Source organism: Giraffa tippelskirchi, chromosome 10, assembly GCF_054371585.1.
Source record: "Giraffa tippelskirchi isolate mGirTip1 chromosome 10, T2T-mGirTip1v1.2.pri, whole genome shotgun sequence".
Taxonomy (NCBI): domain Eukaryota; kingdom Metazoa; phylum Chordata; class Mammalia; order Artiodactyla; family Giraffidae; genus Giraffa; species Giraffa tippelskirchi.
The window spans coordinates 52,600,583-52,627,945 of record NC_137284.1 but is presented as its reverse complement, the minus strand read 5'-3'; the positions used below and the strand labels follow the sequence as shown (position 1 = coordinate 52,627,945).

Below are 27,363 nucleotides of genomic sequence, written 5' to 3'. Positions count from 1 at the left end.
AACTCACCAGGAGTAAGATTTCCTACACGGTCACAGTGGAGATAAAGGAATAAAAGTATTGAGATTAATGGATTTCTCCAAAGGACATCAAGCCTCACATGTCAAGTGGCTCATGTGTGTTTCTTGAATACCGCAGGTTGGATGAGGAGATGACGTGAGGATCTGGCAGCTGGTTGGTATTGGCTGGGTCTCAGGGCTGATGGAAAAAGACACCTCTTCCCCATATAGAAACAAAACTATTCAATCAAATGAGAAAGAATCTCCCTGTAAGCAACCAGATGACTTCTAACACTCCTATCAAATCAGGAAGGCTGCTCTGTAACTGCAGATAACTGAGTCATTAGATGGAGGAAGTCAAGTTGATAAAATGTCTTTTCCAGCTAATTCAAGTGAAGTAGTAGGGTTTTTGTTTTTTAAAGCAGGAAGTGTGGGTGTGATTCAGTTGTTGGTTGAGGAGACCAGTTCTTCAGGGCACTGTCCAAATGCCCCCCTCTCACCTGCAAAGACATCCCTCATCCTTTGCTAACCACAGGCTTCACTCTGTAGAAGATTGACCGCAAAATTCACCATTGAAGATGGGACCCTTATGCAAGGGCCCAAGGAAAAACTCCAGTTAGAAAGAACACAGGGCAACAGCATTTTGAAGACTTTCCTGGACAAACAGAGAAGGGTGGTCTCCCTTCCAGAAGGGAGCCTGAGCAGACACTGGCCAAGAGCGGGGAGAATCAGGGCTGTGGGAGAAGGAAGGGACCTCACCCCAGACTTGAGCAGAAACAGCAGGTATGAGTGAGGTCGTTCAGTTCCTGCACACCAACCCATCTGATCATGTGACAGTTCCGCCAGGTTGGGAGTCACATGACCCCCTTTCACAGGAAAGGAAACTGGAGCAGAGAGCACGGCTCCTCCAGAAACACATCCCGACAGTGTGAAGCCAGACAGGTTGGTGGGAAACAGAGGTTCTGAAACTTGGCTGCACACTGGGACCCCAACCCCTGGAGCTTTTGAAGATGGGAGATGACAGCCACACCCCAGATCAACTTCAGCAGACACTCTGGGATGGGAGTAGGTATTTGATTTTTTTTTAAGTGTCAAAATATGTATAACATAAGATTTATCATTTTAACCACTTTAAAATGTGCAGTTCACAAGCATGAAGTACATTCCAGATGCTGCCCAGACACCACCACCCAATTCCAGAACAGCCCATCTCTCTAAAAGGACACCCTGGTCCATTCTGTAGCCACGGCCCATCCATCTCCCCAGACCCTGGCGACCACCTGGTTGCTTCTTGACTCTCAGTGGACTTCCCTGGCTGCTTCACATGAATAGAGTCAAACAACAACACATGTTTCCAGGCATGACTTCTTTCACTCGGCGTGAAGATTTCAAGCTTCCATTGGTCTCAACCTGGGTCAGAGCATCCTTTCTCATCATGGCTGGATAATCCTCCTTCACACAGACAGTGCACATTCTGTTCAACCCATTCATCTGGGGACGGACACAAGGCTTGTTTTTCTCTTTTGACTTTTGGGACTAGAGCCACTGTGAACAACTGTGTCCCAGTGTTGGCTTGAAGCTCTGTCCCGACTCTGGCGGGTTCCTCGGAGCAGACTTGTTGTGTCTATACTTCGTGCTCCCCAGGAGCTGTACTGTTTTATATTCTTTTCCACTATCAATAAAAGGGGCTTCCAATTCTCCACATCCTTGCCAACACTTGCTATCTGTTATTTTCCTTTTATAAAAAATTATAGCCATCTTCTTGATGTGAAGCGGTACCTCACTCTGGTTTGGGTTTGCATTTTTGTAGCTCATCATGACCCCGGGCATCCTTTCATGGGCTTGCTGGCCCTTAGGAGTCTGCTTTGGAAGGCAAGATTAGGAGCCAATGCTGAAGAGTCCTTCCTAGAACCATCAGGGCGCACTGCCCAGGGCAGAGGTGGCTCGTTTTTCCTTCTCTCTCAGGACAGAGCCTTAGAGCATGCACCCGGGCCATTTTTCCCGGTCTCCAGCCCAAGCGTGGCGGGGGTTCCCATGTATGACAAACCTCCACTGGGAACAACTATACAAGATTTCTGCCCCTCAGACTTCCCCTCAGAAAAGCATATCAGGAAGAGAATGACGTGTTTCCATGGGAACCTTGAATAGCTTACATCTGATTTAAGGAGATCACTCATAAATTCTGGAGCTTTACTATTAATTAACAAAGCACCAGTGATCCACCCCTGATCCCTCTCTGGGGCTCCACTGCCTGCACAAGACACAGCTGATCCAGTGGGTGCCAACCTGGCCGTGGAGACGGGGCCTCAGGCCACACACATTACAGGCCACCAGTAGTGTCCACCTATAAAGCTCTGTGGGTTCCGTCAGGCCACCTGTGACCCTCTCATGCAGTCTAGGCGCCCTGCCCTTGTCTGCGCACCTGACCTTTAGGGACAAGATTCTGCAGTTCTCCTGACCCGTGCCCACTTGGCACTCTCCTTTGAAGACATTAACTCCTGTTGGAAATAAAAAGAGAAGGAAAAAGGTGACTGCAGAGGAGCTGCAGGAGGTGGCAACAGCCCAGGGGCCCAGGAGAGAGAAGGGTTAGAAGAGGGGACTTCGGGTCCAGATACAGGTTTTCTCATCCCAAGGCAGGTAACAGAGAGGGAACATCAAAGGAGATTTGCAGAGTTCTGTCCAATCTTTTCACTGCCAGGTGAACAAGCCAGGAGGAAAATCAGATACTGCAACAGTTACGGAACACGGTTGCTACAACCCATCAGAAAACTGGAAAGCGGATCTGCCTGCTGCCATGTTTGTCATTCTAGGAGACATGCAGGGCACTTCTCTTTCTGGGTGGCATGTGGGGGGACTAGCGGGGGTGTCTGTTTAGTAAACCAGCAGAGCAGGCCGTCGTCCAGGCCAGGGATGTCCATGCAGGCCTGACAGTAGGAGGCACTCAGAAGGGGAGGGAAGTCTGTCCCTCTGAGAGCAGAGTCTGGGCAGCAGCCTGAGGCAGTCCCTGGGACCTTCTTATCTCGGAGTTTACAGGCTGGCAGGCACGGCTGTCTCTCACTACCCGGGTCACGTGGGGAAGGTGGACGGGGGGCAGCTGGAGCCATGGAGGCCCCAGAAGGAAAGGGAGAGAGTCGCCACTTTGCCACTTTCTCTTTTCTTCTCTCAGAACTCAGGCCTCAGTGGGCACCTGTCAGCATCTGCGTCACCAACTGGATTCTAAGGGGCTCCTCCACCAGCTTGAAGCAAAGTGTTGGTGCTCTTTCCAGGCTGGGGCACCCGCCTACCCTGCCCACAGGAGCCCCACTGCCACCCGCCTTCTCTCCCAGACACAGTGGCTTCTGAGACCGAGACGATGCCAACACCCGTGAGGCTCGGTTCAGCCTCTCTCCTCTCGGGCCCCCCCAGTGCCCCTGCTCTCCACAGCAACCTCCCCAGGAGCTCTGCCCCCTCTACCAGGGCTCTCTGGGTCTGACCCGTGACTGCCTGGGCTCTGCTCCCCAAGAAAGCCCTCAGGAATGGCCTGCAGTCAACGGGTGAGTGAGAGAAGCAGAGAGGCGGTTCTGGGTGACTGCCCACAGTGCCCCGTCCTTCAGGGACCCGTCACTGCAGTGGGCTCTCCCCAACAGCACCCCACCCCCTTTTCAGGGCGTCTGTGTGTGTGTGTGAGGAAATAGGTACACATACTCACACACATATATAATATATAGAATTTAAATATATTATTACCTGGGGAATTCCCTGGTGGCTCAAACAGTAAAGAATCTGTCTACAATGCAGGAGACCCAGGTTCGATCCCTGGGTCGAGAAGATCCCCTGGAGAAGGGAATGGCTACCCACTCCAGCATTCTTGTCTGAAGAACCCCATGGACAGAGGAGCCTGTCAGGCTATAGTCCATAGATAGAGTCACAAAGAGTCGGATATGACTGAGTGACTAACACTTTCACTTTTCACTATATATTATATATAATGATTATACTTATTATAATAATATATCAATGTATTATACTATATTATATGATATACAAATAACATAAAATAATATAATGTATAACATTACATATAATACATAAATAATATAATATAACATATATAATATATAAAGAACCTGCCTGCCAATATAGGAGATGTAAGAGACATGGGTTTGATCCCTGGGTCAGGAAGAGTCTCCGGAGGAGAGCACAGCAACTCCAGTATTCTTGCCTGGAGAATCCCATGGACAAAGGAGCCTGGTGGGCTACAGTCCATAGGGTCACAAAGAGCTGGACATGACTGAAGTGACTTAAGCATGCACACACATAATATATTATAGGACATATAGTACATAGGACATAGAATATATAGGACATATAGTACAATAATATATATAATAAAAATCTCTTAGCATGAAAATACTCAAGCCCTCTTTTCTGACTTTAATGCAGAATCCTCAGCCTCTATTTCTGGGTTCTTTTCTAAGTCTCTAAGACAAGCCTCATTCGCCTTGTGCCAGGCCCACAAACAAGGCAGTGCAGGCTGCCTGTCCTGCTTTACTGAGCCGGCACCCACCTGCCCCCACATCCCACATGCTGCGCCTGAGCCTGAGGGCTGGGACCCTCCTCCACCCTCTGTGAGTTAGGGGGAGAGGCCAGGGCCCGCCACCTCTCTAATGATGAGGTGCCTGTCAGCAAAGTCGCACGTGCCTGGGTTCTGAACCCCATGGTGGGGACTATCCTCCCCTCAAACATCCATCACAGGCCCTCCCTGGCACCGTCCGTTCTTCAGGGTCACGAGAAGCTGTGTCCAGGGCACTGGCTCCTCCCCAAACTGCACTTCCTTCAAGAGTCCTGTGTCTGTGTATGAATCTCACTCCACATGTAACCCCCTTCCACAATCGGGCTACATTTTCTCTCCTGCTTCATGAGCAATTTTTAAACTGGCTGGTCCATTTTCCGAAATGAGTGAATTAACAGATTTTTCTTGTTTCTATGGTGTTTGGTGAATTTGCTAGTTCACAGATATGAGTCACTGACAAATTTATTTCACTATTTCCCCCAGAATGTCTGGGATACGGATACAAACGTCATCATTTACTTTAGGCCTTTTCACATTTCTTTCTTTCTATTTAAGATGCTGGCAGTTGTCAGTCTTTAGGGAGGTACTTCTGTGCATGTTCATGCATGCTGTGCATAGCTGCACATACAAATACACACTCACAAACACAACCGCACATGAAACAATGTACTTACTGCTTTCACAGAAGCCACAGGCTTGGAAGAACAGAGTGGGAGCCCAGCTCTGCTGAGATGCAGAAGGGTCATATCTTGGTTCAGGCATCAGCCAGGCAGCCCATGTACCCAGTGGTGCATCAGCCAGATAAACCAGCCTTCTGGTCAACCAGAAACAGGACAGGCACACTGCATGTCTCTCCTGATCAGCCCACACCAAGACAAGCCTCGGTGATCAACCCCAGAAGCCTGGAGGTGGCATTCCAGGAAATACCCCTGATACACAGAGCTGACACAGATTATTATAATTCTTTATAAATGGTCACATTCTTCTTTTTATGTGTTGATTATCCTCAGCATAATGTTCACATTTCCTGGAGAAACTACAGAAGACAGGAGAGACTTCCATCCTCCGAGAGGAAGCAGACACCCTCACTGGCCTTTCCGTCCGGATGATGAAGTGAGAGTGACAGAACTACCCGGCCACTTTCACAAGACAGTTCTGGTTGATGTCACCACCATCCAGATGAGAGCCACGTGGCTACTCAAGGCTGGACAGAGATGCAAACGCCACAATTCAAAGGGTTAAACTTCTCCTTCTGACTTTTTGGAGAAACGTCTCTGTAATTCCAGTACAACGTTACAGGGTCTTAAGGTTGGAATGGCAACCTTTCACCCAGACATGAGTGACAAGGACCCCAAGCAGACAAGGGATCCTTGTTTAATGCTGATTTAAGGTGAGAATTGAAGAACAGGGCCTGAGTGCTAAGTCACTTTAGTCGTGTCCAACTCTTTGTGACCTTATGGACAGTTGCCCACCAGGCTCTCCAGCCATGGGATTCCCCAGGCGAGAATACTGGAGTGGGTTGCTGTGCCCTCCTCCAGGGGATCTTCCCAACCCAGGGACTGAAACTGCGTCTCTTACATCTCCTGCATTGGCAGGTCGACGCTTTACCACTAGCACCATGTGGGAAATGAAGAACAGGGTTATGTTGTTAATTGTAAGTCAAATAAAGAACAATCACTTGGCCTTGCAGGAAAAATCCTTGTATGTGTAGCTTGCAGTTAAGCACTGAATCCCACCCCTTTCATGACAGCGACATTGAGTGCCCATCCCTGAGCTAGGGCTATGCCTCCCTCTTCTTCCCACCCCCGGGGCCTTGGAAAGCCAGCACAACCATCACCTCAACATCATGTTTGTGGGGCTATCTGCATGTTTATAGACAAAGAACTTGGAATAAACTAGCAATTAATATTGTCTAAGGGCCCCAGGTAGCCCCTTCTTTTAGGGAAATCCATTGCCATGAGTGTTTTCATAGGGTGTTTTTACCTATACTTTCTGTCACTAAGGAAGAGCTGGCAAAGGCAGACATCATTTCAAAATCAAAAGCAATTTCCCACACAAACTAATCAGCAGTACAAGTCTGCTTGGAAATGGCATCTCCTCTCACCCTGGCTGGCTGGCCTGTAAGGATCTCCGTGGCATTTCTGTTTCTTGGGTCTGAGATGGGGATGCTCCGGCTTCTCCCGCACAGGTATGGCCTAACTCAGCCTGGCTCAGGGATCCTCAGTGATGGGCCAAACCAGACCACGGGCCTATTTTCAGGCACGCAACTAGCTGAGGACCACTACCCGCCTGTCAAGGAGCTACCATTATTTTGTTTTATAAGATTAAACTCCAACATCGGTGGAGTTGACCCGGGGCCCAGTTCTGTCCTCTTGGGTAGGTCCTGGGTCTCAAGGGGACTGTCAAGTTCTTCACTCTCTGGTGAGAAGCCCACAGCGTAGATGGAGGATGCCTTTTACTAGCACATGGCTGATGCTAAATGAACACTAATTAGGGTTTCAAACGCAGCCATCCCTGTTCCTTGATAATATTTCACTGTTAAATTTCCTTTATTGCTGCCAAATATTACGACTGATAATTAAATATATAGTTACAAGATATGTAGCAAATCATTTTCAAATAACTAAATAACAAAAAAGAAGGAACTGTCCACATAATTATGCTAAAGCAAATGTAAATATAATCCCTCTACACGAACTTACTTACATCATAATATTTCATTACTGAATGAATTTTATTTAATTAATATTAAGTAATATTTCCACTTACTAATTCAAATCATAAATTTAATCAAAAATTCATGTATTAATATCTTATTACTGAAATATAATTAACTTTAGTAATTTCATTACTGAAATATTATTAATAAAAAATGGACACAAAATGTCACTAAACTGAAATTGCTGAAGGTTCTCTTTTTGCTTCTGTTCTTGGTTTACAGCATGTTCAGTTGCCTAAAGTCTCACACAGAAGTTTATGTGTGCATGCAACCTAAGTTGCTTCAGTTGTGTCCAACTCTTTGCAACCCTATGGATTGCAGCCCGCCAGAGTCCCCTGTCCATGGGATTTTCCTAGGCAAGAATACTGGAATGGGTTGCCATTTCCTTCTCCATAGGATCTTCCTGACCCAGGGATCGAACCCGTGTCTCTTATGTCTTCTGCATTGCCAGGTGAGTTTGTTTGTTTGTTTTTTTTTTACCATTGGCACCAACTGGGAAGCCCAGTAGACGCTTATATTCTCTTACAAAGGAAATGAGTTAAATGGCTGCAAACAGTGCATTAATTTTAACTCAGATCATTTGCTGAGAGCTGCTCCCTTCCTCCCATCAAGAAAAGAAGCAATGAGGCAGTGACAGCAGGAAGGCCGGACAGGGGTGACACTGGGGACTACCAGCTTCCAGCAAACATCAGCCTCCTTTCTTTGATTTCAAGTTGAGTGCTGTCACACAGTCACCCGTCAAGACCAACTTCCCAGGCTCTCTGCGGCTGAGACTCTGTCATTACATTTTCACTGATGAAATGTGAGTGGACATGATGTCCCAGCAACCTCCAGACCGGCCAGTAGAAACCTCTTTTCACAGTCATTCCTTCCAACGGATGGACAGAAATTTGAGGGTGGTCATCTGGATTCTACTGTCCTTGAAAGGTTAGTGGGAAGCACTAACTTCCATCCCTGGACAGTTCCAATCCTGGAAGGACTATGGTCAGAAACAAGAACTTCTGATCTCAGTCTCTGAATCTAGGGAAATTATTGTTGTAGCTCCTCATCCTACCCTTATCATTTGGTGGCTGTTGTGAAAAGAGTTTTTGTGCCATGGACACTATACAGTAGAAGCCCTGAATTCATGCAGACTGAGGGGAAAGTACACTACTATTTTATTTACTTTTTAACTGATCCACTATTTGTAGATATAGTGAGAGGATCATATTAAGTCTAGTTAGCATCTGTCACCACATGCAGTTACAGAATGTTTTTCTTGTGATAAGAACTTTAAAGATCTTCCCTCTTAGCAAATTTCAAATACACAATACAGCCTTATTAACTCCAGTTACCAGGCCTGTACATGATGTCTCCAGGACTGACTTATTTCATAACTTCTATAGCTGTTCGTTTGTACTTTTTGACTCCCTTCACCTATTCTGTCCCCTCCCCTCCCTCATGCCTCCGGGAATCACAACCCGTTTTCTGCACCTACGAGCTCATTTGTATGTTATTTATTTAGATTCCACATATAAGGGAGATCATATGGTGTTTGTCTTTTTGTCTGACATGTCACTTAGCATAATGCCCTCAAGGTTCATCATCCATGTTGTTGCAAATGGCAAGATTTAATTCTTTTTTTTATGGCTGAATAATGTTCCATTCAATACACATACCACATCATATCCACTTAATTCATCGATGGATACTTAGGTCGTTTCCATATTTTGGCTATTATAAGCAATACACATGGAAGCATATATATCTTTTCAAGTTAGTATTTTTGTTTTCTTTGGGTAAATATCCAGTAGTGGAATTACTGGATGATATGGTAGTTTCACTTTTCATTTTTTGAGGGACCTCCATGCTATTCTTCATAGTGGCTGCACCAATTTACATTCCTACCAACAGTTCTCCACATCTTCACCAGCACTTGTTATCTCTTATCTTCTTGGAAAGAGCCATCCTGTCACGTATGACATGATACTCATTGTGGTTCTGTTTGCATTTCTCTGATGATTAGTGATGTAGAGCATCTTTTCTTGTGTCTGTTGGCCATTTCTGTGTCTTCTTTGGAGAAAGGTTTACTCAGATCCTGTGCCTAATTTTTAATAGAAGTGTTAGGGGTCTTTTTGCTCTCTAGTTGTATGAGTTCTTTATATATTTTAGATATTAACCCATTATTGAATATATAATTTGCAAATTTGTTCTCATTCAGTAGGCCTCCTTTTCATTTTGTTGATGTTTTCCTTGCTTCACAGAAGCTTTACAGGTTGATTTGCGCATGTGTGCTCTGTCACTTTAGTTGTGTCCAACTCTGTGTGACTCCATGGACCGCAGCGCACCACGCTCCTCTGTCCATGGGATTTTCTTAGCAAGAATACTGGAGTGAGTTGCCATGCCCTGCTCTAGGGGATCTTTCTGACCCAGGAATCAAATCTGTGTTTCCTGTGTCTCCTGCATTGCAGGTGGATTTTTTACTGCTGAGCCACCAGAGAAACCCATAGTTTGAGATAGTCCAACTTATTTATTTTTGCTTTTGTCACCTAGACTTTTGGTGTCAAATCCAAAAAATAATCACCAAAACTGATGTCAAGGAGCTTACCACCTATTTCTTTTCTAGGAGCTTCATGGTTTCAGGTCTTACACTCAAGTCTTTAATCCATTTTTAGTTCATTTTTATTTACAGTGAAATATAGTGGTCCAGTTTCATTCTTTTGCATGTCTGTCTAGTTTTCCAACATCATTTATTAAATCCACTGTTCTTTCTATATATTTTTCATGGCTGTGTCATAAATTAATTGACCATATATATGTGGGTTTATTTCTGGGCTCTCTGTTCTATTCCATTGATCTGTCTGTTTTTATGCCAATGCTATAATATTTTGATTACCATAGCTTTGTAGTACGGTTTAAAATCACGGTTTTCAGCTTTATTTTTCTTTCTCAGGATTACTTTGACTATTCAGGGTCTTTTGTGGCTACTTACAAATTTTAGGATTGCTTTATCCATTCCTATGAAAAATGCCATTGCAATTTTGATAAGGATTGAAATAAACCTGTCAGTTGCTTTGGATAATAAGGATATAAATATTCATTGTTCCAATCCATGAGCATGGGACATCTTTCCATTTATTTTGTCTTCTTCCATTTCTCTCAGCAATGCCTGATAAGTTTCAGTATACAGGTTTTTCACATCCTTGGTTTAAATATATGTCTCTATATTTTATTCTTCAACATGCAATTGTAAATGGGTTTTCTTAGCTTCTCTTCCTGATAATTTGCTATTAGTATGTAGAAATGCAACAGATTTCTATATATTGATTTTGTAATCCTGCAATTTTACTGAATTCATTTATTAGTTCAAACATTTTTTTTTAATGGAATCTCTACAGTTTTCTATATTTGATATCATATCATCTGCAAATAGTGACAGTTTTACTTCTTCTTTTCCTATTTGGGTTCTTTTTATTTCTTTTTCTTGCCAAATTGCTCTAAGACTTCCAATAATATTTTGATTAAAAGTGGTGAGGGGAGCATCCTTGTCTTGTTCTTGATCTTAGAAGAAAGTTCTTAGTTTTAGCCTTGAGATTGATGTTATCTGTGGGAGTGTCATAGATGACCTTTTTTATACTGATTGCAGATGGTGATTGCAGCTATGAAATTAAAAGACTCTTACTCCTTGGAAGGAAAGTTATGACCAACTTATTAAAAAGCAGAGACATTACTTTGCCAACAAAAGTCTGTCTAGTCAAGGCTAGGTTTTTCCAGTGGTCATGTATGGATGTGAGAGTTGGACTATAAAGAAAGCTGAGCACTGAACAATTGATGCTTTTGAACTGTGGGGGTCGGAGAAGACTCTTGAGAGTCCCTTGGACTGCAAGGAGATCCAACCAGTCCATCATAAAGGAGATCAGTCCTGGGTGTTCATTGGAAGGACTGATGTTGAAGCTGAAACTCCAATACTGTGGCCACCTGATGCGAAGAACTGACTCATTGGAAAAGACCCTGATGCTGGGAAAGATTGAGGGCAGGAGGAGAAGGGGATGACAGAGGATGAAATGGTTGGATGGCATCATCAACTCGATGGACATGGGATTGGGTGGACTCCGGGAGCTGGTGATGGACAGGGAGGCCTGGTGTGCTGTGGTTCTTGGGGCGGCAAAGAGTCGGACGCAACTGAGTGACTGAACTGAACTGAACATTCCCATTATACCAACTATGTTGAGAGTTTTTATCATAAATGGATGCTAAATTTTGTCAAATAACTTTCTTTGCCTCTGTTAAGATGAGTGTACGATTTTTATCCTTCAATTTGTTACTGTGGTACATCACATTAATTGATCTGCTGATATTGAACCATCCTTGCATCCCTGGAATAATCCCACGTGATCATTGTGTATGATCATTTTAATGGATTGTGGTATTTGGTTTGCTAATACTTTGTTGAGAATTTTTTACATCTACATTAATCAGGGATATTGGTCTATAATTTTCTTTTCTTGTGGTGTCCCTTTCTGAATTTGGTGTCAGGGAAATGTTAGCCTTATACAATGAGTTTGGAAGTGTTCCTTCCTTTTTGTGCTTTTTGGAACAATTTGAGAAAGAGTGGTATAATTCTCTGAATGTTCGATAGAATTTCCCAGTGAAGCTAGCTGGTCCTGAACTTTTGTTTGTTGGATCCCCTACAGTTTTAAATAGTAGCCTTAAGTCAAACATCTGAGAAGGTGACTGTGTGCAGAACAAGTAAAGAGCAGTGTTCTATGCCCCAGTCTGGAACAGACCACACCCCTCTATGGGAAGGACCACAGCCAGCCTTTCAGACTTTCTTGACCCTTGGTCATAATCTGCCTCCACATTCAGCTTGGAAATGGCTCTACAGCTTTATATTGCTCTGGAACAAGGCTCTAGACTCAACCCCTCTCAGCTCACCAGACTCATTGGTCCTGCTGAACTTACAACATCCAGAGTATGATTTCCAAGAATTATCTGACAGCAAACAGATATACATATAGTCTATAACTTCTCATCTCTAACCATGCACCCTAACTTCTAGTCTCCGTTTCTCAAGAGTAAAGGAAACCCCTCAATCCCTCAACACTGCTCCTCAGACGGCGGCCTGGGTGAAGCATGACATCCTCATGATGGTGGAAGATGCTGGTCTCAGCATAGCACCCGAGAGCAGAGGAACATTCTCTTCACCTCAGGGACCTGCAAGGGGCTACTACTTCTCCCTTGGTAGCAGTGACAAAGGCCAAGAAAAGAAGGGGCTCTGAGAACCTCAGAGGACTGGTACCATACAGGTAATATCATTTACAGTTCCCTTGGGAAGGGCGCTATTCCATAAGAGGCTGCAAAACCTCAGTCCGACACTGCTTAGTCAAACAATCCATATCACTGTGACTCATCAGAAACATTCAAATGCAGCTTTGCTCTCACCTGCCTCTGCCCCAGGAACACACCCGCCCTCCTCCTGGACAAAGACCTTGTCACAGAACAGGCTGGGTTGGGGTGGCATTGGTGTCTGGCAGGCATTTGGAAAGGTGGCCATGGGTCCCCCCAATCCCTGACCTACACGTGTGGATCAAGGAGAGGAGTGGCAGCAACAAATTTCCCAAAACTGTCCACAGAAGTGTGGGACATAATTTCTTATTCTGAAATTCTGTCAACTCTCCCCTTTCCAGTGAGGGATTCAATATTCAAAATCTCAGCCTAAAACCCACAGTGCTGGGCAACTGGGATATCAGCTTCAGCACCAATAACTTTATTTTTCTATATTTGTGTGTAACCTGACTCTGCTTACCCTAAGTGCTTGTTTCTAGTAACACAATGAACCAGAAAGTGACTTTCAGCAGCCGTAGTTCTGAACGCGATACACATGCACTCAGCAGGCATGTGTGAGGTCCCTCCTCTTGGTTCTGGGTACTGGCCTAGCTGCTAGGGACAGGATCATGAAAATGTAATGATAATAATAATGATAAATGGCTCCTGCCCTCAGCGAGCTTAAAATCCTTTCCTCCTTTTTTGCTACAAGTAACTCCAATGTTGCAGTGAAACCAGGATATGATGGCCATTAAGATCAGAAATCAGTCTCTAAAAGCAGCAGCAGAGGTGATTTTTGGCACAGCCAAATCAACTGAGATGACTCTAAAGAGAGGGTTAGACACCACATGTTGTCAGAGTCGTAAAACGCATTTAGAAAAATAAAGACAGCTCTCCTTGGTGACGAAAAGACTGCATGGTTTATATGTACCCTCACCTTCATTTACACAGATTTCAACCCCCATCCCCATAAATTAATGCCCGGAAGCCAGATAGCTAAGGTGCAGTTTGTACTGAACACAGTGGCAACTAGAACCTGACTTAATGGAGCCTGAGTGGAGGAGTATCACATCTGCTTGGCAGTATTCAAATTTCATTCCAGGAGTTGTTTAGAAACTGTTCCAGGTCCCATTATGGTGGTGGATATGGAGGAGGGCCCATGTCACCTGTAATGAAGGTGCAAACACGCACTCTTCCAGCCTCTACTCAATACAGAGCATTCAACTCACACCAAGACAGAGATGGAGAGGAAATTCAGAGGAAGGTGAAAATCACATTTTTTCTTCTGTAAATAACTGAATTTTTAAAGACACAAACTTCATAACCACTGCATTTATGATTTGCTTTCATTTTTGTTATAAAGCTAGAAAATCATCCAGAAAATATAAGACAGAAATCTATCATACTAAAAAAAACAATATAAAAAACAAACCACTCAGGAAATATCATTAAAAATGTATTCTTATAGTTCAACCAAATACTCTGATCAAGATATAGATAGATACTCACAGATACCTATCTATATCTATGTTGTATGTTTTTCTCAAGCCAAGGAAGCAAAATATTCCTTTCTTACCTTTTTACTTTTCTTGGCTTTTCTGCCTCTTTTATGTCCAAACAGCAATTACTGTCCAAGTTTATCAGATTTTCTCAGTCTGATGCCAGGTGTCAAGATTCCTGTTCGGTGCCTCCTGAAAGCTGGTCTCAGCATCTCCTCCAAAAGGAGGTCCCAGGCTCACTGGGTCACCCAGCAGGAAGCATCACAAGTTAAGTGTTAGGCTCTACTGGAGACTGTCCTTCAAGAGTTATACTTACAATGTAATTACAGACTCACAATGTGTCATCTAGGGTAGCAAACATTCTTCACCAGGTAAATATGGGCATCACTCTGACCATGAGATGAAAAGAAAGCTCTGGTCCTTCTCATCCCAGACTGAGGGTCAGAAGCAGGAAGTCATTTGTTCAGTGTGCTTCCAATCTAGAGTCACTGCAAACTGCTCTGAACATACCTGCATAGACACACACACACACACTCTCTCTCCACACACATACACCTGCACACACACACACACACACACACACATACACGGATAATCGGGAGTACCTGGCCCATGCCCTCTGTGGGCAGCACATCTTCCCATGTCCCCCATGACTGAATCTCCCTGGGCAGACCCTGTTGGACCCTGTCTTCTGTGTGGGTCTCTCTAAGCCAGACTCCACCTCTCCACCCAGGAACCAGGGTCCAGGGCCTTGGTTCTCAGCACAGAGCTTTACCTGGGAGCTCATTAGAAATGCCAAATCACAGCCCTAGTCCCTGGCCCCCTGAATCAGAACTTTCACAAGACTCCACGATGCCCCTGTACTTGGAGTCTGAGCAGTGCTGGGAGGGGGGCTCCTCTGTGTATGTCTCTCCTGAACACAGGACTTGGCCTGGCTCCTCTCCATCCCCCAAGTGTCCAGTGGCCCCCTGGTCTCCCATGGCAGTGCCCCAGTGAATTCTGCCCAGAGAGGGGCTCAGGTAGGGATGGGAGACAGAGGGAGACTGCTGTGTGAAGCACCTGGCAGCCTCTTCCTTGCTCTCCTCCCCCTCCCTCCAGTCAGTCCTTCCTTGTTTTTTTTTTTTTCATTTTCTTCACATTCACTACTCTTATTCTGTGAGTCAAGATTCAGCCTTTGGGAAGATATGGTACATATACACAACAGATACTACTCAGTCATAAAAGAGAATGAAATCATGCCACTTGCAGCAACATGGATGCAACTAGAGATTATTACTGACTAAAGTGACACAGAGAAAGACAAATATCATATCAGTTATATGTGAAACTTAAAGTGTTACACAAATGAACTTATTTATAAAACATACTCACAGGCACAGAAAACAGACTTGTAGTTGCCCAGGGAAAAAGGGTGGTGGAGGAATGAATCAGGAGATTGGGATAAGCAGATGCAAGCTATTATATATAGTATGGATGAACAATGAGCTCCTACTGTATAGCACAGGGAGGTATATTCAATACCCTGGGATAAACTATAATGGAAAAGAGTACACTTAATATTTAGGTATAACAGAATCACATAGGCTTCCCTTGTGGCTCAGATAGTAAAGCGTCCGCTTGCAATGCAGGAGATCCGGGTTTGATCCCTGGGTCAGGAAGATTCCCTGGAGGAAGGTATGGCAACCCACTCCTGTATTTTTGCCTTGAGAATCCCAGACAGAGAAACCTGGTGGGTTATAGTCCATGGGGTCGCATAGAGTCAGACACGACTGAGCGACTAACACACGTAACTGAATCACTGCTGTACAGTGGAAATTAACATAACATTGTAAATTAACTGTATTTCAATAAAGTTTTAAAAGGATTCAGACTCTGGAAAGCAAATCATTACATACATTGCTAATGCATGCATACTGTGCACTGTTTATGAACATATAACCATTGACTGTATTTTATTACATATAAAAGCTTCAAAAGGACCGTTACCCTCTAGGAAGGAAGTGGGGTCTGTTCTAAAGGGAGTTTCATCTACATCCACAACAGTGAGGCCAGAAAGGAGCCTGGAACTGAGGCCACAGGGAGGAGTGAGGTGCTGGCGTTTGGGCTGAAGGCAGCAGGTGGGGATCTGGGCTGGACTGCAGATGGAGCAAAGAGAGCAGAGGAAGTAAAGGGGCCTCAAGCTTCGGGGTTCAGCCACCGTGATAACGCAGCTGCCTTTCCCAAGGCAGGGAAGGGCTTGGAGGGACCGAGGTCTGCTTCTCTGTGCTGGCTGGCTCAGAAGTGACTCGAACACCTCCCACTCAGCCAACCCCTGTGAAGACAGTTTTGTGCTTGTCTACCCAGGAACAGCAGAGACTCACAAAAGAAATGCAGAAATTAGGGAAAAAACAGATACTCATATTTTAAGGGAAATAAAGTATTTTGAAAGGAACTTTTTTTACTTCTCATTCCTACAAACATTAAATCCTCAGCCCAAAGGTAAAACTCTGCTTGTCTTCCCACTATGAGAACTAAGCACTGGCCTGAGGCCCTTCAATCAAACTTTCAGGCTCTGGTTAGAGTATATTTTTCCCATTATAAGAATCCAGGACTTTGAAAAAAAATTCCTTGAGGCTTTAAAAACAAAATCTTCCTCTGACAGTTTCCATATTTGCACTTGAGAGCATGCAACATAAAAACTTTAAAAACTACTTTGAATGGGCAAATAGGTATGCAAAGCAGCTTTTTTTCTAAAATACATTTTTGGGTCTGTGTCCATTCCACTGTTTGAGAGAAGCTTCCTATCCAAGACACTGGATTAGAAATGAAAACCTGAGTGGCTATAATGATTGTTATTTGTTGCTGACGGCACTACCCTTTGGAGAAACCATGCGGTAACATATGTTGTCTTGAAAGTCATAAAACTGTCCCACTCTCTGATTCTCTAATACCTTTGCAAGTCCCTCTTATAAGGAAAATCCCCCAAATGAAAATGGGCTTTTAAGCCGAAGAGGACCCTCTCATTTCTTACAGTTCCAGAGGGAAAAAGGAACAAGGAACGGAGCCGAGTAATACAACCCAGTGAGTATCAGCTATGAATGCCTCCCTGTGCGTGGTGTGTGTTCAGTCTCAGTTAACCCTCTTAGGAGCCCTGGGGTTGAAGGTGACAAACCCACTGTGCACACAGGGGAGGTGAGCCTAAAGGTCACAGTGCTGTGTGGGCTAAAGTCAGAATCCCGCAGCTAAAGCCAAGCTTTTCTTTCTCCCTGGATGATCACACCACCTTAAAAAAATTAAGAGACCATTGTTGTACCAGACTAAATTGTAAATGACATGATGCTAGAGGAGGAAAAATGTACAAAGCACAACTCTGTCTATCAGAGCTGGCTGCAGGCACCAGGGCTCAAGAGAGAGCACAAAGTGACAGGCATTAAGGTCGGTTGTCGGCCTTCCACGCGACGTCCCCCTCCACTCTGAAAACTTTTCTGTATGCTGCTTATTTTATAATTCTGAACACAGAACACTTTCGAAACACGCCAGACTGTTAAATCTCTCTTCAAAATGAATTTACAACAAAAATTAGTTCTACATCCCAAACGTGGCTTATCGCTCAGGATGTGTTTTTCTCCTCTTGATTTTGTGAATGCTCAATAAAACAGCAAGTTTTAGCTGGGAGTTCAGCAGGACTCACTGTACCTGTACAAATACTGCCCTCCTGTGGCAGACCTGACTCAACACACACTTAGGGGAGCCAGCTCTTAACACAACTTGGGATGGGATTTTTAAGAGGCCTGGGCAAGCTGGGGAAAAACACAGGATATTGGAAAAGTATGGGACTCTCGGCACTACATTACGGAATTTGCTTTACAGCTTAGTTTTTAATAAGTTTTTCTGAAAGTTTCACATTACTGATGGGCACCTTCTCAACTTCTGGGCTCCTAAGGGCAGGACTGTAATATAGCAGCCACCTCCATTCAGGCCAATGGTGACATTTCAACCTGGACTTCAAGAGCTCATTCAGGCTTTGGATGGAGAATCCCTTCAGAACACGGTGAGGGCCTCCAAGGGACTCCAAGGACGGTGGGGGATTTCTGTAGCTGCCTGAACAGGGGAAACAGCCCCAGAGGAATTTTTTTTTTCTTTAATTGAAGCAATGCTTTTTAAAATCATTCCCCAAAAGATTTTTATCACTTAATGGTATCTGGTATGGCTCAAGCTGATACATTTTTTTTCTTTTGAACTTTTTATTTTATATTGGGGTATACCTGATTAACGGAGAAGGCAATGGCACCCCACTCCAGTACTCTTTTGCCTGGAAAATCCCATGGACAGAGGAGCCTGGCAGGCTTCGGTCCATGGGGTCGTTAAGAGTTGGACGCGACTGAGCGACTTCACTTTCACTTTTCACTTTCATGCATTGGAAAAGGCAATGGCAACCCACTCCAGTGTTCTTGCCTGGAGAATCCCAGGGACGGCGGAGCCTGGTGGGCTGCTGTCTATGGGGTCGCACAAAGTTGGACACGACTGAAGCGACTCAGCAGCAGCAGCAGCATACCTGATTAGCAATGTCATGATAGTTTCAGGTGAATAGTAAAGGGACTCACCATACATACACATGTATCCATTCTCCCCCAAACCCCTCTCCCATCCAGGCTGCCACATAACACTGAGCAGACTTTCTTGTTCTATACAGTAGGGCCTTGTTGGTTATCCATTTTAAATATAGCAGTGTGTACATGTCTTTCCCAAACTCCCTAACTATCCCTTCCCCCTAGCAACCATAAGTTCCTTTCATAAGTCTGTGAGTCTCCTTCTGTTTTGTAAGTAAGTTCATTTGTATCACTTTAGACTGGTCAAATTTACAGCATTTAAATGAAGGCCCATGGGGTTGCAAAGAGTCAGACACGACTGAGTGACTGAACTGAACTGAGGGGCTCATAAATGGTCATCACTACAGTTTATTTTGCAATTTGCCCAAAGTCCCAGAGTTAATAAAAAAAACCAGGGTTAGAACTCAGGTCCCTTTCTTCCTATACCAGAGCATTATTTACCCCCTTATCAGACGTTGCAGTGTTTCTGCATGTGTGGCATTTCTGTGTGCTGAATTACAAATAAGATCAGGTGCCTTGTTCCATCAACATGCAGAGTTCATCCCGCTATTTATGTGTCTTAGGAAAAGAGCAGAGGATGTAGACAGAGACCCCAGGGCCATTCCTACCTCACCACTAGTCACATGCAGTGGACACTGACCATCATGTGTCTTGGAGGCTAGATCTGTGGGGTTCCACAGAGGCACAGAGAAGGGCCAGTTTCCCTGAAAATGTCAGATCCAGGAAAACTGCCTGAAATTATTTTGTGAGGTGGTTATATCCACTCCGATGCAAAGATTCTTGATTAAGAAAATGAAGATATATCTTGGAATACAGTAAATATTAGTTTACATGAAATTAATCTTTCCAGGAAAGACCTGATTACTTTGGCCATTCACATACATTAGGATAATTTTTAAAATGGATCTCTAATCTCTTCCAGCTCTTTGGGTTACAGATATAAGAAACAAGTTGCATTTTCTCAAGGAAAAATAAACAATAACATCTGGAAGTTTTCTAATAAAGCTCCCATCCAGTTTACTCACCATTTCAAAATGCTTCCTAAAAGGTGTTAGTTGAGTTCTATACTGCTAACCCTTACAAGGATGCTGCAGGATGGATGGTGTTATGCCCATCATACAGATGAGTAAAGAGAGGCAGAGAGACCCCTCTGCTGCCCAGGAATGAAAGGTCAGGTCCACACCCTGAGGGCAGATGCCTGTGCTCAGCTAGGAGATAAGAGCCTGGGGGAAATGTATAAAAATGGGAGCTGTGCTCTTAAGAAATGTCACATCACCAACATGCTTGATCGAGGAGAAAGTAATCTCAAACACAGACAAGATATCGCAGACATAAAAATACAAATATGAACACAAAACATATTGATAAACATAAACATATATTGATAAACATAAACAGACATCAACAGATTTGATCAGCCACTAGGCTTCTGGAAGCTGGAAATTTTTGCCTCTGGATAAGGAAGGCTGCTCTTATTTTATAGTGATGTGGGGAAGATGAAAGGAGATCGTGGAAGTAAGTGCAGGCCTGGCAGAGGCAGGCAGGTGGTGGCAGCTGTGAGTATTGTCCTCTTTGACCAGCATCATTTGAGTAAGTGCTGTCTTGCCCTAGGGCTTCAAACCCAGTAAACTCTTACTTCCAGGCCAATAATTAATCTGCCACATTACAGAAATTCAGTTGTTGACTTTGATTTCTAGTAAAAAGTCACCTGTAATTTTTAAAATGAAAAAAAAAAAAGTCCTAGAGACCATGCATATATGTATAAATACTCTTCCCGCTTCCCTTAAACTACTCTGTGTAACCACCTCAACAAAACCAGCAACACAGCAATGCTGAGTTTTCATAGCTAAGAATGTGGCCCATCTTTCTATCTGCACAACTCTGCTTCTGTGTGTGGGCTTCCTGGGTGGTGCTGGTGGTAAAGAACCTCCTGTCAATGCAGGAGATGTGGGTTCGATCCTTGGGCCGATCCCCTGGAGGAGGGCATGGGGCATGGCAACCCACTCCAGTATTCTTGCCTGGAGAATCCCTGGCAGGCTACAGTCTGTGAGGCTGCAAAGAGTCAGACATGACTGAAGCGACTTAGCGTGCAAATGCTCTTGTGTGTATTTGTAGAATTTTATGATTTTCCTCATAAATGCTTTGGATATTTCCAATGAACTTTTTGCCTAGGTCTGTTTACCTATCTATCACTGTATCTATCTATTGGGTCTTCCCTAGTGGCTTAGATGGTAAAGAATCTGCTGCAATGCGGGAGACCCAGGTTTGATCCCTGGGTCTGGAAGATCCCCTGGAGAAGGAAATGGCTACCCACTCCAGCATTCTTGCCTGGAGAATTCCATGGACAGAGGAGCCTGGTGGGCTATAGTCTATGGCGGGGAGCGTCACAAAGAGTCAGACAGACTGAGCGACTAACACATTGATCTATCTACCTACCATGTCATGCACGTGTTCTTGTGCTGCATTAGTCAGAACAAAATTGCATACAAATTAACAATGTCTACTAGAAATTTATGCTATTGATACCATCCATTGCTGTAGAAAACGTAATAATACTTGGCATGTAATAATGACTAAAGAGGTACGAGTGGTCCAGCCCTTCAGGGTAGTTCAACAGATTGCCTACAGAAACACAAGGTAGTTTGCAGAGTGCATGAAATATTAGATGACATTTTCCACCAATTTGTGGCCAAAAGTGAGACTGATGAAAGATAAGTCTTATATTCTAATGAGGCTGTGGATGTTCTAAACCATTCTTAGTGAATTTAAAGGCTTCCCATGTGGCTTAGTGGTAAAGAACCTCCTGCAATGCAGGAGATGTGGGTTTGATCTTTGGGCCTGGAAGATCCCCTGAAGAAGGAAATGGCAACCTACTCCAGTATTTCTGCCTGGGAAATCCCATGGACAGAGGAGCCTGGTGTGTGACAGACCATGGGGTTGCAAAAAGTTGGACATGGCTTAGCAACTAAAGAGCAGCAGTGGATTTAAGTCTGTTTATAGCAAAGAAGCAGCATTGGTGATATGGTTATGGCAGGAGAGGCTAGCTTAAAATTATTAAGTTCAAGAAGAGCCCTTCTTAAAGGTCATTACATAACTGTATTCAGGCTGATTTGGGGTCATATGAGAATAATGGTCACAGGCATTTTTATGGATGAGTGGCGGCCACTCTGGGTTGAAGCCCAGGCTGTGTTCCTGCCATGAGTTAAATCCTTCTTCTTATTGGAAGCCAGTAAGATTTGGTTGTCAGGAAAGTTGAGAGCTGATTTTCACAGCCTTAAAATATAGGGTTTAAAGGGGAAACAGCTTCAAGCCCTGGATATCAAACTCCTGTGTTTTAAAGAGATGAGTGAGAAATTGAGAACATATAGCTATCTTTAGATAACCATCATGAGGATCAACACATTTACTTAAATTAAAAATATGACTTTTTTAAATCCACAGTAAATGTGACTTGGCTTTTCAGTTGGACAATAAGGGCCCATTTCACTAATTAGTTAATGTGGCAGGTGGTCTCGATAAATTAAATGGGCTAAATCTATACAGCTAAGATCCTGACAAAAATAGACAAATTTTGGGATGGGACTTTTTTAAATGACTAAAAAATGCTGTTTTGGCAAAAGTGAGTAAAAACTGACTGTCAATTTCCTCAAAACTTACTGATGATATAGATTTAGAAAGTCCAAGCCAGGCTTCAGCAATACGTGAACCGTGAACTTCCAGATGTTCAAGCTGGTTTTAGAAAAGGCAGAGGAACCAGAGATCAAATTGCCAACATCCGCTGGATCATCAAAACAGCAAGAGAGTTCCAGAAAAACATCTATTTCTGCTTTACTGACCATGCCAAAGCCTTTGACTGTGTGGATCACAATAAACTGTGGAAAATTCTTCAAGAGATGGGCATACCTGACCACCTGACCTGTCTCTTGAGAAACCTGTATGCAGGTCAGAAAGCAACAGTTAGAACTGGACATGGAACAACAGACTGGTTCCAAATAGGAAACGGAGTACGTCAAGGCTGTATATTGTCACCCTGCTTATTTAACTTCTATGCAGAGTACATCATGAGAAATGCTGGGCTGGAAGAAGCACAAGCTGGAATCAAGATTGCCGGGAGAAATAGCAATAACCTCAGATATGCTGATGATACCACCCTTATGGCAGAAAGTGAAGAAGAACTAAAGAGCCTCTTGATGAAAGTGAAAGAGGAGAGTAAAAACATTGGATTAAACCTCAACATTCAAAAAAAAAAAAAAAAAGCCTCAACATTCAGAAAATTAAGATCATGGCATCTGGTCCCATCAATTCATGGCAAATAGATGGGGAAACAGTGGAAATAGTGTCAGACTTTATTTTTTTGGGCTCCACAATCACTGCTGATGGTGATTGCAGCCATGAAATTAAAAGACGCTTACTCCTTGGAAGGAAGATTATGGCCAACCTAGATAGCATATTTAAAAGCAGAGACATTACTTTGCCAACAAAAGTCCATCTAGTCAAGGCTATGGTTTTTCCAGTGGTCATGTATGGATGTGAGAGTTGGACGGTAAAGAAAGCTGAGCGCCGTATAACTGATGCTTTTGAACTGTGGTGTTGGAGAAGACTCTTGAGAGTCCCTTGGACTGCAAGGAGATCCAACCAGTCCATCCTAAAGGAGATCAGTCCTGGGTGTTCATTGGAAAGACTGATGTTGAAGCTGAAACTCCAATACTTTGGCCACCTCATGCGAAGAGTTGACTCATTGGAAAAGACTCTAATGCTGGGAAGGATTGGGGGCAGGAGGAGAAGGGGACGACAGAGGATGAGATGGTTGGAGGGCATCACTGACTCGATGGACATGGGTTTGGGTAAACTCTGGGAGTTGGTGATGGACAGGGAGGCCTGGCATGCTGCGATTCATGGGGTGGCAAAGAGTCGCACACGACTGAGCGACTGAACTGAACTGTGACATCTAAGACCACAGTCACAATTCTTTTTTTGTTTTTGTTAGATTAATATTAACTAATCTTATGAAAAAGCCTGAATGAACTTTTTGGCCAACCCATTATATACATGTATCAAATCATTATGCTGTGCACCTAAAACTAATATAATGTTAGGTCAATTATATCTCAATTTAAAAAAGGTCACCTTTGCTATTTCTTAGCCCAGATCAACACATTAGTAAAATCAGTAGCTACGACACATATAATTCTAACCTCAGGCTTCTGAAAAATATAACACAAATGAAAACAAGAGTATGATATCAAATTGTTCATTTTGACTTACTTAAATTTTCTAAAAATAATTTGTACAATTTCAGTAACCATATCATACTTAATTATAATACTCCTTTACATGTGTATAATACCTTATAATTAAAATTTTTCATATATGCTATTTAATTTCTAAATATATGTTCCTTTAGGAGAGATACCTTCAAACATTTTATTTTAAAAAAAGAAAGTGCCTCTGAGAAATGAGTGTAATTATTATTTGAGAAATCTTGATAGAGTATTTTTTTTTCTTATATCTCCCATGAGTCAATAACTCTAGTGTTAGTGAGTAACAAATCCCCTGACAGATCAAATGGCTTCTAAATCTTGGCTACTGACTAATTTAGAAGAGAACCCTAGTCAGGCACAGACAAAAGATCAACCAAAATAATAGTTTATGATAAATCACTATGGGATTGGGCTTCCCAGGTGTCACTAGTGGTAAAGAACCTGCCTGCTAATGCAGGAGACATATGAGACACTAGTTAGATCCTAGGATTGCAAAGAATTGGACACAACTGAAGAGGCTTGGCACGCTATGGGATTAACCAGAAGGGCTTCAAAGAATTGAAGGACACTGTTATAACAGTAAAGTTTTCCATCCTCTAATAATTATTTAGTATTTGATTTAGTATTTATTATTTATTTTTATATGATATAATATATATTATATAGTATTATAAATAAATACTAATGTTTATTAGTATTATATTTAGTAAAATATTTTGTCAGGATTTGAATCAATAAAAATGGAAAGAGTCACAGGATTAATCTGAAGCTATTCTGGTTTTATCTATAAATTATGCTCATTAATGGATATAAGAAATAAACTTAAAAATTACCTTTCATCTTATTAAAAGATATCTTTTCAAGAAAGATTTACTTTTCACGCTTAACAATTATATATCAGCGATTATATTTACATTGTTTTTAGGTATTTGCAAATGTAATAAGAACTCAATATGGAATATTTTCCTACTCACAGTTTTATGGTCACATAAAATTTAAAAATCTAATTTAAATAGACATTTTATATCATATTTCACTTCAAGTCTTTAGAAAATACTTTTAAGAATAAAATATATATTGAATAGAATATAATTTTACATGGGGACTGGCATGGAAGTATTATATCAGGAAAAAGAATAATAATGCAAAATGTTTTCTTGGTATAGAAGAATTTGTCTATTTGATTATATCAAACTTTTCTAGACACATTTAAAATGTCAATATTTATACGATGCTATGAATTTTTTTCTCTTTCAAGCATTTAAAATTATGAAGAAGCTTTCTACATGCCAATTTTGAAATGTGAGGGCACCAATGGTTTTTTAAAAATTCCTTCAATGCATAGTTGCAGAATTTAGGAAATAGGGCTCTGTGGCTCCAAAACCATCAGCTGCTCCTAAGAATGAAAGGAAGTGGTGTGACTCAGACGGTGTGACTCAGTTATTTTAACAGAGGATCCATCCCACCACGCTGTTTGGGGCGGGAGAAGTGGAAACTAATACTTGTGGAGACTGACACACTCCTCATTTTCTGAATGTACCAATGGGCAACTAAAAAAGAAGCTACATGAAGCTTCATGCGTCTTTCTAGACTAAAAAAATCTAAGAAAAAAAAAACAACTAGGCCAGTTTCTAATTTTGTTTCCCAAAGCTGCCAGAAGCCCCCCTGGGTGTTAGTACTCACAATTGAACCCCTCCCCAGCGTGGACGTGGAGGTGTCCTCACGGCTGTCCATCCCAGGCTGCCCGAACTGCTCGGCCTGGAACACAAGGAAGCCCCAAGTCATCTCCAAGTGAGAGCAGGCTCACAGGCAACAGCCACTCATAGCAATTTATAAAGCAAAACATGCCAGCCCGGCCATTCCACGAGGCAGCAACATCTGCATAAACAACTCTAATCCAAGGCCATGACCCTCAGCCAAGAACCTGAAAGTTCTAAAATGGCCCCTGATCAGTGCTCACAGATCTGAAAACAACAATTTTGAAATTCATGACTCATGAGTATAGATTTTTTTTTTGTCTTTTTTCCCAAAACAGCTCTTTTGCTTAGAAAATTATGTAACATGAAAACAGCAATGGATCTGAGATGATGATGTTGTTCAGTTGCTAAGTCGTGTCCGACTCTTTGAGACCCCATGGACTGCAGCACACCAGGCTTCCCTGTCCTTCACTATCTCTCGGAGCTTGCTCAAACTCATGTCCATTGATTCCGTGACGCCATCCAACCACCTCATCCTCTGGCAACCCCTTCTTTTGACTTTCATCTTTCCCAGTATCAGGGTCTTTTCCAGTGAGTCGGCTCTTTGCATCAGGTGGCCAAAGGATTGGAGCTTCAGCATCAGTCCTTTCAATGAATATTCGAGGCAATTAAGTAGGTTTTGAGAATTTCTATGTTTTAAATTCAGTTTACCACTGCACTGTTCATTGGATATACATGGAAACTCACCAATATCTCATTCTCTACCCGTAAAAGGAGAACAATAATTACATGTCACTTCATCGTGTGAAAGAGTTTCCCTTGATCTGGAAGGTGCGGTGACCTCCAGCCAGAGAATCACCGGGGAGCACTGGAAAATACAGCTTCCGGGCCTCACCTACCCTCCCAAATGAGGATCTCTGGGGGCGTGACCCCAGTATCCAGTTGTTACACTAGATCTTAAGGTGATTCTAAGGTATCTTTCGGAACCACTGGGTTAGGAGAATAAATAATGCAAAAATGATACAAAAAAATTATCACATCGAAAACATTAAAACACCAAAGTTTTAAAGCAAGGAAAGATATCTGCCCTCATTGAATTGAGCCAAAATGATATCCTTTTAAATACATTCTCTATAAGAGATTTTATACACACAGATGCATATCGTTTTCCTTTAAGCAGATATGGAAGACTCACTTTAGCTTTAAATGTCACCATTCTTCCTATTCTGTTCTCAGACATTAGTAGACTATCTGGCATCACAGGATTTTTGAAACCATTTAAAACTGATTCACTCAAAACCCTCTTGTTCTTAACGTAGAAAAATTGAGACTCAGGCTTGTCAGCCACGTGCAATGTGTGGGCAATGAGAGCTAGGCTCTGGAAAGACAGGTGAGTCTGAACTTGGGCAACTTTTAACACCAGGATTCACAGAAAGTGTGCAGCTCAGGTTCCTTTTCCTGTAAAATGGGGTTGATACTACCTCTCCCACCAGGTTTGTAGCAGATTAAAGGAAGCTACTTCTGGCACAGCAGCTCAAACAATAAAAACAGAGAGAAACAAGGAAGGAAGAAGCTAATGCCCAAAACAACAGATAATCTAGTAAGGTTATGATTGAATAAGAGAAATTGAGCACAAAACAAAACAAAATAAATGAGAAAGATGAAGTGTATGAGAAAGGAAAGACAGTTCTAGTTAGTCCAAGACTGAGGAAACATGGGGTACGGCAGAGACAAAACCCCGGGAC

At 42.9% G+C, this 27,363-nt stretch overlaps 1 protein-coding gene across 14 annotated transcripts in view; it reads right to left on the bottom strand.

The window, feature by feature from the left end:
• Positions 1–27,363, bottom strand: part of COBL (cordon-bleu WH2 repeat protein) — a 318,704-nt gene that overhangs the window by 163,510 nt on the left and 127,831 nt on the right. For 12 of the 14 annotated variants that reach the window (XM_081534556.1, XM_081534547.1, XM_081534551.1 and 9 more), the window contains one exon: positions 25,605–25,679. The exons of the other annotated variants lie outside the window; for them this stretch is intronic. In XM_081534556.1, coding sequence (XP_081390682.1) covers positions 25,605–25,655 — 51 coding nt within the window. In that variant the 5' untranslated portion in view covers positions 25,656–25,679. The remainder of the gene's footprint in view (positions 1–25,604; positions 25,680–27,363) is intronic. 14 annotated transcript variants of the gene reach the window in all.